Source organism: Nasonia vitripennis (assembly GCF_009193385.2).
Source record: "Nasonia vitripennis strain AsymCx chromosome 2 unlocalized genomic scaffold, Nvit_psr_1.1 chr2_random0004, whole genome shotgun sequence".
In the NCBI taxonomy this organism is placed as follows: domain Eukaryota; kingdom Metazoa; phylum Arthropoda; class Insecta; order Hymenoptera; family Pteromalidae; genus Nasonia; species Nasonia vitripennis.
This window is the reverse complement of record NW_022279610.1, coordinates 1,649,115-1,661,289: the sequence shown is the minus strand read 5'-3', so window position 1 is coordinate 1,661,289 and position 12,175 is coordinate 1,649,115. Positions and strand designations below refer to the sequence as shown.

General features: G+C 35.3%; 1 protein-coding gene across 2 annotated transcripts in view; it reads right to left on the bottom strand.

Moving 5' to 3' along the window:
- LOC100116705 (ran-binding protein 9) overlaps window positions 1-12,175 on the bottom strand; it is a 303,718-nt gene that overhangs the window by 21,710 nt on the left and 269,833 nt on the right. Inside the window, exon 8 of one of the 2 annotated variants that reach the window (XM_031923993.2) lies at window positions 4,488-4,674. The exons of the other annotated variant lie outside the window; for it this stretch is intronic. Coding sequence (XP_031779853.1) covers window positions 4,541-4,674 — 134 coding nt within the window. The 3' untranslated portion in view covers window positions 4,488-4,540. The remainder of the gene's footprint in view (window positions 1-4,487; window positions 4,675-12,175) is intronic. 2 annotated transcript variants of the gene reach the window in all.

Here is a 12,175-nt window from a genome sequence, read left to right as displayed (position 1 = left end):
CGTTGCTGTGAGGGACTGCATCCCAGCTCACCTGGAGCCTATCAACTCCACTGCCGAAGAGGACTTCATTCAAGTCACCTGTCATCAAGATCATTATTAGTGCGGTCTACATCAGGCCTAGCTCCAGTTCTGCTGTGTATAAGGGGTTCTGCTAGGCTGTCGAGGACATGATACTCACACGTCATGATTATCGGCTGATTTTGGTGGGCGACTTCAACATTCCTCGGGTGTCTTGGAATGCCATTCCTCTGGGGTTCTCTCAGGTTGGCTACCTGCCACCAGATGGGAGGGAAGCTGCAGCCACTGTGTGCGCTGCAATGTCATCTCTCAACCTGACCCAGCACTACCCAGCCCACCCGGGCAAACGCTACACCTTGGATTTGTACTTTGTCCCCAAGATGGGGCCTCATCGTTGGAGCTTAGCGACACCATCGTCTCAGCTAATCATCATCATCTCCCTAAATAAAACACAGCATAGCAACCGTATAAACAACCACTTTAAATAGTGAGAAGCTATCATAGCAACCGTATCAACAATATCCAAGAGCACAGTTTTTCAAAATACAAAGAAGGATCAAATAATCTAGTTTGGTATCATTTAATTTGTATCTATTATACATTTCATAATTAAGGTAAATTTAGAAAAGATTGAACATTCTTGGCTTTTAGCATACAAAAGTTTTAAGGTTAGGGACTATAAAGATTTGAACTTATTTGTCTGATGAATGATGCAAACATAGCCTATTAGTACTTTGAGGTTAGAATATCTCAATATACTGATTTGCTTTAGCAATACTACGACAAAATCTAAATTTAGAGCAGAATATTATTAAACAATGCACCTCCAAATCTAAATAAATTCTTCAAAATTCCAAATTTCGTAAACTAGTAAATCGTTTAGTAGGGGTTATGGTTTACGTTAAACTTGTTATCAAAATAACACTCAAAGATTGATAATTTTTATTTAAAGTCATATATTATAGGATAAAATTGTATCAAACCAAAGCTTTTGCAAATTATTTAAGGGGACACAACACTTAAACCCTGCAAAAATTCAGAAGAAAAAATTACAAAATTAAAGTAAATTATTTACTACTAGCAATGATCACCTCGCTCGCTGTCGCTCGCTTGGTCGCATTTTGATGAAGACTCAGTTCAACATGTACATTGTAAATAATTACACTCGAAATACATTTTTTATGATTTAAATTTTCAATTGTATAAAAGTTGAAATTTTCTAAATATTGTAAATTTTATGTCATAACATTCTTGAAAGAAAAAGTGTAACGGTTGCCAGTGCAATTAATGCACGTTGAGCACATCATGACGTCTCTCCGAGACAAAATCAACATGCCTTATACTTCCTTTGCTACAGTGACTAAAGGCACAGCTCATGAAAGAGTAAGAGAAACAGCAAAAGAACAAGAATTGAGAGAGATTTAAATTTGGCAACCGTCTCTCTCTCTCTCTCCCTCCCTCTCTCTCTCTCTCTCTCTCTCCTTCTACTCTTTGATTTTAGCAAGGCATTTGACACTGTATGTCACGTCCGGCTCCTGAGGAAGCTATCCACTTTCGGCTTCTCTAAGCAGGTTATCCGCTGGTTTGCCTCCTATCTCACTGGGAGAGAGCAAGCCGTCGTTGGTGACAATAGCAAACGTTCCTCCCCTCGGCGTCTTAACAGCGTCGTCCCGCAGGGCTCCGTCTTAGGTACCCTGCTGTTTGCATTGTACATCAACGACATCGGTTTCTGTCTAGATTCCGATGTTTCCCATCTTATTTACGCGGATGACTTGCAAATTTACAGTCATTGCCACCTCGAGGAGCTCGATTCTTTATCAAAAGATGAGTGCTAATGCCGAGAGGATAATGGGCTGGGCTGCGCAAAACAAGCTTAAACTTAATGTTACAAAAACCAAAGCAATTGTCCTGGGCTTCTCATACTACATAAATCTACTTCCCTCAACAGCTAAGACTTTCATTAATATCGGGGGTGCCCAGGTCAGCTTTGAATCCTCTGTGCGTAATCTGGGACTGGTGCTTGACTCTAAACTCTCGTGGAAGGAGCACGTTACACAAGTGTGTAAACGTGCTCACTCGCTAATGTACAGGCTTTACTTTTTTAGAAAGAGTACCAGTCTCAGATTGCGCAAACATCTCGTGCAAGCACTCCTATTTCCGATCATCGACTACTGTTCTCTTGTATACTGTGACTTGATGCAGGAACTTCGACTTAAAGCTACAGAGGCTCGTGAATACAGGAATCCGGTACATCTATGGTGTAAGGAGAGATGAGCACATCTCCCCTTACAGGCGGGAGCTGCAGTGGCTAACCACTGACGGACGCAGGAAGTAATTCACAGTCTGCTTCCTTCGTAAAATGTTTAACTCGGTCGTACCATCATACGTACTGGCCTTTTTTGACTTCCGCGTCTCGCTCCGGCCTGTGAGGGGCGAGGTGACACCTTTGAAAATACCTGCCTTCGCGACTGAGACGCTGAGGAACTCGTTTCATATCAGCGCCTCATACTTATGGAATAGCCTGCCATATCACATCAGAAACACCTCATCTACTGTCATCTTCAGAAAACTTGCTAAAGATTACTACTTTCAACTCGAAAACACATAACTCATACACACTCATGCACACGCACACACCTACTCATTCTCGCGCTATTCATTTTCACCATCGGTACACTTTTACACTATACATAATCTAAACACGTCTCAACTTACTGTATTCTACTTTCACCTCATAATGCTGAATCTTATTATTGTACAACATAATGTACGCAAATAAAAACTATCTAATCTCTCTCTCTCTCTCTCTCTCTCTCTCTCTCTCTCTCTCTCTCTCTCTCTCTCTCTCTCTCTCTCTCTCTCTCTCTCTCTCTCTCTCTCTCTCTCTCTCTCTCTCTCTCTCTCTCTCTCTCTCTCTCTCTCTCTCTCTCTCTCTCTCTCTCTCTCTCTCTCTCTCTCTCTCTCTCTCTCTTCCTCTGGCATAGATCTCTTATATAATTGTTAAACTAACTTCCAAGAGATATTACCCTCCCTTTTTTACCTAACACCTTTTTATTCTTAATTTTAGTTGATATATCTCTGCCATTATATCTATCTCATTTTCTTAGACACTTCGAAAACTGCGGGAAAAAGATTGGGTATACTCAGGTACATATTAAGCAATATACTTTTATTAAGTTTTCCAATACCTTTATTGGAAAATTCACAAACTCCAAAAATTACTATTACAAGCCTTCCTTAGGAAAGAAGCAAGAAAATTTTGGAGCAATACATAACGTTGAAGAAAGCTACTACCAAAGAATTGGCAGCGGTTTTTTAAAGAAAGGTTTGACAATTATTCGAGTTGTAATGGTTTACGCTAATAATTGAAAAATTTCCTCGAAAATGCACAGCCAAGACTAAAAATTATGTTTTTTTCATGAATTGGTATTAAAAAAAAAACACAGTATAAAGCCTGAGTATATTAAAATGTATTTAATACAAGCTGAGATCCAAGCGATACAGTTTTCAATCATACAGAGTATAGAGGGTGAGAAAACAATTTGTTGAACCTTAATATCTTTGAAACTAACTGATTTCATAAACGGCAGAAGCGCGTCACGCAGAAAAATGACTTTTTTCAATTTTTAATGTTTTTCTCAGGATCTATCCCATGAAATAAATTAATATCAAAGTGTTGTATAGTTCTAATAAACTTTGATAATCCTGTTAATTTATACACTATATGGTGTATAATGAAAGAACAATGAACGATAATATAAATTCTTCGCAGTAAAAATATAGGTAATTTCATTTGCTTTCATACATATTAATTATTCATACATATTATTAGCAATTGACTTTTATAAACTTGATTTAAAACTAAAATCTAAAAACTAAAAAATCGCTATAAAAATAAAAAGTGTCTACAAAATCTACAAACGGACTATTCTTCCATCATGATATAGTAAAAAACAAAGAAATTGTGACTTGATAAATTTTAATTTACTACGTAGAAGCCGAGCTATACGAGCGTATTATTCAGCTTCGTCGGTGCCAGTTTTGGAAATCGAAGGATGACTGTGTTCCTTATGTCAAAAGCTTCAAGCATATTAAATTTGATACAGGGATAGACTGTACGTAATATTGTAATATTGTAAAAAGCAGCAGCGGTCAATACCAAAACACGCATTTCCTTTAGCTGGAAAAGTGACTTTTCTGTGGTAAGGCTTTTTATTTGATTAATTTTAATAAGAGTCTCAAAATTTTAGCAAATGACTGTTGACAAAAGTTGTAACTGAATTTGCTATGTTAATTCGTAGTCTCACTTCTATATAGAAATAATAAATTGATATAGAGAAAGCTACTTTACAATGAATCGACGGTGCTTTTTTAATTTTGTGATTATATTTTATTTATTTACATGCTTAATGAATTCGTAGACAAAGCCTTTTCTACTTTCAAACTATATTTATTATTTATTTACTTACTGTTTATTTTTTGCAGTAAATATGATAAAACGTGGTAGCAGCTTGAGATAATGTCAATATTGAATAATATCGTCAACCACTGCAAATCCACATGCACCAAGTCCAATACTAGACATAAGTCGTACGAGTTCTCTAGCATGAGAAACTGCTACTTCAAGAGATGGCCGGCGGGGTAATTCACTTGATTCTAAAAATAAAAAATATAAGTATACATCTAAACTATAAAATTAATTAAATTATCAATATTTAATCGAATTTTTATAAAGTTAATTTCTAGTAACTAACAGCACGATTAAGATCATTTTATTAAAAGTAAGAACTTATATTTTAAGTGAGCCTTTCAGGACGTCAAAAAATAAAATAGTAGGATAGAAAACAATGTCGATTATCAACGTTTGAAAAAGTCAAATGGGAATTAGAATAGGTAAAGACTTACATTAAGTGAACAAATAGATATTTTTTTCGTAATAACATAAATATTGAGAGCTTAAAGTATGTCTGTGTGATCGTGCGTGTGTGCGTGTATAATATTTCGCGTTTTTTTATATCATTCTATTATTACGAACAATCCTGCTATAATGCATTTGAAAGAAAATAAAAGTACCTAATTATTCCCATTTGACCCTCGGTATCGACCAAAAGTAATTTTTTTTTTTACGATCAGCGCGCGGAAATGAGGCACTTTCACTTTATTCAATTGTAAAATAAAGAAAAACAACATCTAACAAACCCAATGGATCTTTGAAAGAAATGTAGTAGGTGCGATGTGGTTTTGACTCGAATATGTGCTAGCGCAAGCACGTAAGGGACGTAACACACTTTTAAACTTTAGAAAAATCATTTTTTTTTTAATACTTATTTTAATAGGAAATTTTCCGTAGAACACGCTCCCAAACCCCGTTTGTCAAGAAAAATTTTGATAGAGTTATAATCAACATACTAAAATAAAATGTTTACCTTTTTTTTCGTAAAATTGCGTATTTTTCATTTTCTGTTAAATACGACTCATAATTTCAATTTTGAGTTTTATAAATACAATCTGTAAGATATTTTTTATTATAAAAAGTGACAAAAACACAATTTTTTACCGTTTTACATAAGTATGATACTTAACGTATATATTTTGGTCAATTAATGTAAGCGTATTAATTCATAGTTTTTTCTTGTGTTTTTAACAATAAAGGTGTAATGTTACTTTTTATATTTTTATCTCTCTCTCTCTCTCTCTCTCTCTCTCTCTCTCTCTCTCACTCTCTCTCTCTCTCTCTCTCTCTCTCTCTATACTGTTATTTTGAATTGTACAACACAATGTACAGAAATAAAATTTATTTATGCGTTTTCTCTGTCGCAGCAGAGATACAAGTCCGCACCCACAATCACGTATTTCGGAAAAACTTTCCCCTTGATAGTCTTCTTGGAACTCGCCGTTGCCGCTCGTAGCTCTTCTGTTCCTCCGAAACTCCTCTCCTCTCCTCTCGATGCTCTTTTCTTTTCCAACTCGCACAAACAAACAAAATCACTCGCGTTGATCATTGCAAAACACAAATATTCGTTCGGAAAAAGGTGGCCTTGCAACGGACAACGTACCGTCGCACAATATTCTGTTTCCTGAGCTCAAGCAACTTTTGAATTGTACCCAACAAAAAATGCAACTTGTCAAATTAGGAGTTCGAGAATTGTGTTTCACAATTTACGTACTGATATTGAATATGGTCAGTTAGATGCTATAATCTCATGCAAAAAAGTTGGTGCTAAAAATCATGTACAAAATAATAGTATAAGAACAGTATTGGCATTTCATGCTCTTAGCCTTAGACTTGCAGTAGCCAAGGAATCAACAAAAGTCGCAGTGATAAAAGAAAATGCAGTTACAGAGACTGGTGTTCCTTGACTGAACAATTTCACTGGACCCTGGTAACGCTAATCTGCTGGATAACATTTGAAGGTAACATTAATAATTTTCTTTAGGTTTGAATTGCAAGATTCAACACAATGACAAAAAAAGGTAAGTACACAGTTTTATCATCAGCCAGAATGAAATAATTTTTTTTAGATTTTCTATGAAAATTCATAAAATGCCTTTTCTTTGTGGACTGAGATTACTACGCTTAAAGTAACAGTAATTAGAAATCCCCCTAGCCCCTAACAGAGAACAAATGCAATATTTCGCAGGTCGAGGGATGTCACTGAACTTGTATTGGCCATCGGGAGATGAAATGGCGGGGATGCGCCGAATAAAAATACCTCTACTTTAAATATATTCATGTTTGAGTGGTTTTTGACTCGAATCGAGTGAAAAATCACTCCTATGGTCCAGAAAAATGGAGCCTATCGGCTTTCAGTGATAAATTACTAATACTAAAAGTGATATTTTCACTCAAATGAAAGGGTAATCGTAGAAGTAGTATGTTACAAGATTTTCCCACCTAACCTCAAGAGCAAAAATCCCTCAGAATCCTGTTTTGCTACAACTTTTGTTAAGCAAATACACTTTAATAATATACTAGCAGGATCACCTCGCTCCTAACGTTGCTCGATTGATTAGGTATATATATTCATAGCTCTGAAGAGAATTAAAAAGTGATAAGATTATAATGATGACTACAAAAAATTAAAAGGTTACGCTTTTACAAATTTTAATAAATTTTCAACAACAATATTAGATGCCATATTCGATTTAGATTTCGATGAATCAGCAATTATGGAAAATAATTTAGGTAACATAAGTGACATGTGTGAATTCTATAATGCTAAACATTTTAAATTTGAAATATTATGTAACAAGAAGTTTTCTAATTGTTGCAATAGAGGAAACGTCGTATTATCTGACAATATCACTCATCCATAACGTTTAAAAGAATTAGTTTCTGAAAATACTGACGAACACTCTAAACCTAAAGTTGAAAATCTTGAAGAAGAAAGTTTAAAACCTACATTTTAAACTTTACAAAAGATTAAAAGCAAGAGTTAATTTATAATGCATGTTAATCTTTAGTAAGAAAATTGAAATTAGGCAATTAAATCATGCAAAGTTTAAAATCTATAAATTAATATCTTAATAGTTAAAGTCTAAAGTTTGGTTTTTAATCTTTTATACAGGGTGACCCAATTTAAACGGGCACCGCTCATAACTCGTCAGGGACAGCCACAATCGAAAAAATGGTAGAGACCAAAGTTGTAGGATATCGAAGGGGCAACCCGATGGTGACCTTGGATTTGACCTTGAACGCGTTTTTCAAGGTCATTTGAAGGTCAACTATGGATTTTTAAATAGGAACCCCATTCTTTTATTGCGGGAATGGAAAGAGCGGTAAATTTTACGTTCAGAATGGTATGTTCGGTTGCGGCACTGAAGGTCATCTCAATGTCCTGCAGCCAGAATGAAACCCCGCCTACGTAATTCCTCTAGCAACGCCAAATTAAAAAAAAGTGGTAGAGACCAAAGTTGTTGTATAGGGGGGGGGGGGGGGAGAATTGTGACCTCGAATTTGAGCCAGTCCTACAAGGTCATTTCAGGGTCAAATTATTTTTTTTCAAACAGCACCCACTTTTTCGACTCCGGATCCTGAAAGCGTGTAAAATGTTGCACTTTAAACGAAGTAGTAAATTTAAAATAGAAGAAAAGATTTTAATCATTTAGCGTACCATTTCCTGCGTTTTGTCATCATTATAAAACTTGATGTCCAGGACCCACGACGAGGACGTAGCAGGGTGGATTTTCAGGTCCCATTTTGATCCGGCCGATGAAGGCAAGACGTGAAGACACCGGCCGATTAAGGCAAGAATCATAGCCCGGCCGATGAAGGCAAGAATCATAGCCCGGCCGATGAAGGCAAGAATCATAGCCCGGCCGATGAAGGCAAGAATCATAGCCCGGCCGATGAAGGCAAGACGTGAAGACACCGGCCGATTAAGGCAAGAATTATAGCCCGGCCGATGAAGGCAAGACGTGAAGACACCGGCCGATTAAGGCAAGAATCATAGCCCGGCCGATGAAGGCAAGACGTGAAGACACCGGCAGATGAAGGCAAGACCATGAAAAAATCACTTTATAAATAGAGTTTAAGCTTTACCTAATTAAGTGTTCAAAAATCCCTCCATGATGTCTAATACATAGTTGAATTCTTCGCTCAAAGCTTCCAACAGTCGACAGAAGCACATGCCTTGGTATGCCTCTGCAAGTATTAATGATTCTTTGCATTTGATTTAAAAAATCTTGAACATCTAAACTTCTATGCGCAGGTGCACCATCATGTTGAAGCCACATACGCATTCTGGTTTGTATATTAACATCTTCTAACAGATTTGGTAATTCATTTGTCAGAAAATGGAGGTATCTATCTCTGTTAACATTACCGTCAAAAAAGTAAGGCCCAATTAGATAGCCATTAACAATACCACACCATACTACAAGACTCCATTGATGTTGGTGATCGACTGCACGGGTCCAATGAGGATTTTCAATGGACCAATAGTGGGAATTGTGTCGGTTTAGTTGACCTGTATTATGGAAAGTGGCTTCATCGGAAAACATGACGTACCTGAAAAAATGTGGATCGTTTTGCAATCTTTCCTGTGCCCATTGGCAAAATCGTAACCTTCTTTCAAAATCACGTTCTGTTAGCTCTTGGGTCAAAGTAATATGATATGGATGGTAACGATGGAGTCTTGTTATTCTTCTCACTGTTTCTCTCGGGATGCCAGATCGTACTTCTATTTGTCGAATTGAAATATGAGGATCTAAATAAATCATAGCAAGCACCACCAATACTCGTGGATCATTTCGCTCGATAGTCATTACTCTATGACGTTGTCGTGATCTTTGAGGTCCTCGCCTCTCTCGCTGTTCAATTCTCTGGATCGTACTTCGAGATGGATGATGATTTCTGTTTGGGAAACGCCTCCGATATAATTGTGCTGCTGCATTATAATTTCTTCGACACTCTCCCAAAATCAATAAAATATCAACAATTTCGCTTCGACTATAGTCCGGCATATTTACTTAGATTATAAATATTACAAAAATAAAAAAAATGACTCAAATCACATATTTTCAATTATTAAATTAGTATTTGAAGTCGATAAATATCTAAATAAATTTAAAAATTCTACTGCATTACTAGAACTTAGACTGTTTTCTGCAAAAAATAATAAATAAAAAACTACTTAAACAATTATTTAATTGCAAATAGTAATTATTAATTTTTTATTATAAAATAATTTATTGATTAGGAAGCTTTTATGAAATAGATAATAAATAAATATTTTGTAATTCCAAAAGTGTTAAAAGTAAATTTTAATAGATAACTTATAAAATAGTTAAAATTGTATTTTAGTAAAAGATTTATTTTAACTTATTAAATTTTATGAAGTAAAATCAAACTTATACATACATTTAAAATATGGGTAATTAATCGGAATATTTAGCTCTTAAACAATATTTTCTAGAATAATCGCTATGACTTGAAATTATATCAAACATTTTTTAATTTTAAGTAAATTGATTCTTCAAGAAATACCTTCATTACGTATTGCAGAACTTTTTTTATACAAGACATTAATACAAAAATTTTAATAGAAAATGTATATTCGTATTATTTTTAATATTAAATGAAATGATGTAAAAAGTACAATCTTCATTTGTTAACAATAATAAATATTCTGTTACGTTAGATAAACATTTTTTTACATTAACATAACTTTAGATGCAATATTTTATATTAATATGTATGTTATTAATTAATTATTATCGTGTTAAATACAATATTTTACAGCTTACATATTGTACAAGTTTAAATAATGAACATACATTTTTTAGTGTTGTTGGTTGTTTATTATTACTTATCTAATAGAAAAGTGCAAAAAATTTAAGTACCTACCAATTTCTGCTGCAAAAATATTTCTAATAGAATTAAAATATTTATACAGTGGAATTATCACTAAATAATTATATTAACTGTTGCCAGTAATTGTATGTATAATCTGTGTGACGACATGGTATGTATTACAAACTTTATAATTCTGCTTATACATATGTATTTTCAACATGCGTGTTTACATGTATGTGTGTATAGCATATGTATACAAACATACGTATGTATGTATATCTATGTATACTTAAAACAATAATAATTTATGAATAAATTAAATGGAAAAACAACAACGTTATTTAAAAAAACATAATGCAATTTATTTCTGATTCAAATAATAAATGTGTGTAAAATAAATATAAAAACTTTTTTACTTTATACTTCGATGTTTTACTTTTTCTTTTTCTGTATCGATGGCTTTTTATTGTAAAATTCTATTCATATTTTGGCATTACGGTTTATCAATTTATGATTTTTTAAAAATAAAACATTTAATATTTTTTTTACGTTTTTATCAAACTTTGACGTTTTTCTACAATACTTCGATGTTTTACTTAATCTTTTTCTGTATCGATGATTGGCTTGTTAATAAAAATTTTCGTTAATATTTTTGGCGGAAGGCCGAGTGTGAGACTCTTTCGACAATTTTCGGAGGCTATTTTTATTTTTGCAAATCGAAAGTTCGGGCGGCAGGTACGGCGCGGGGCCGGGGCGCCTGCTTGAAAATCATTCGTGAGTTAAGCGTCGTAGGGGAAGGTTCGACGGAGTCGCGGTGGCAAGACTGAGCTCGGGACTTATTTTAAAAGGCTTATTTCGGGAGCCATTTTTATTTTTCGCACATCAGGAGTTCGGGTAGGTAGGTGGCGACCACCTAGAGGAGTCATTCGCGAGTTAACCGTCGGAAGGGATCATTCGGGGAATAGCGAGACTTATGTTTGGACGCTAGCGAGGGCTCATTTGCGTCTTGGCCGCTGGACAGAGAACATCTAAGAAGGGATTTCATCTCGGATACAAAGTAAAAGTAAAGTTTGAAAAAAAATAATTTGACCTTGAAATGACCTTGTAGGACTGGCTCAAATTCAAGGTCACAATTCTCCCCCCCCCCCCCCCCCCCTATACAACAACTTTGGTCTCTACCACTTTTTTTTAATTTGGCGTTGCTAGAGGAATTACGTAGGCGGGGATTCATTCTGGCTGCAGGACATTGAGATGACCTTCAGTGCCGCAACCGAACATACCATTCTGAACGTAAAATTTACCGCTCTTTCCATTCCCGCAATAAAAGAATGCGGTTCCTATTTAAAAATCCAAAGTTGACCTTCAAATGACCTTGAAAAACGCGTTCAAGGTCAAATCCAAGGTCACCATCGGGTTCTCCCTCGATATCCTACAACTTTGGTCTCTACCAATTTTTTTAATTTGGCGTTGCTAGAGGAATTACGTAGGCGGGGTTTCATTCTGGCTGCATGACCTTGCGATGACCTTCAGTGCCGCAACCGAACATACCATTCTGAACGTAAAATTTACCGCTCTTTCCATTCCCGCAATAAAAGAATGCGGTTCCTATTTAAAAATCCAAAGTTGACCTTCAAATGACCTTGAAAAACGCGTTCAAGGTCAAATCCAAGGTCACCATCGGGTTCTCCCTCGATATCCTACAACTTTGGTCTCTACCAATTTTTTCGATTGTGGCTGTCCCTGACGAGTTATGAGCGGTGCCCGTTTAAATTGGGTCACCCTGTATAGTTTAAAATGTAGATTTCAAACTTTTTACTTTCAGATTTTCAACTTTGGGTTTAAAGTGAAAGTAAACACTTT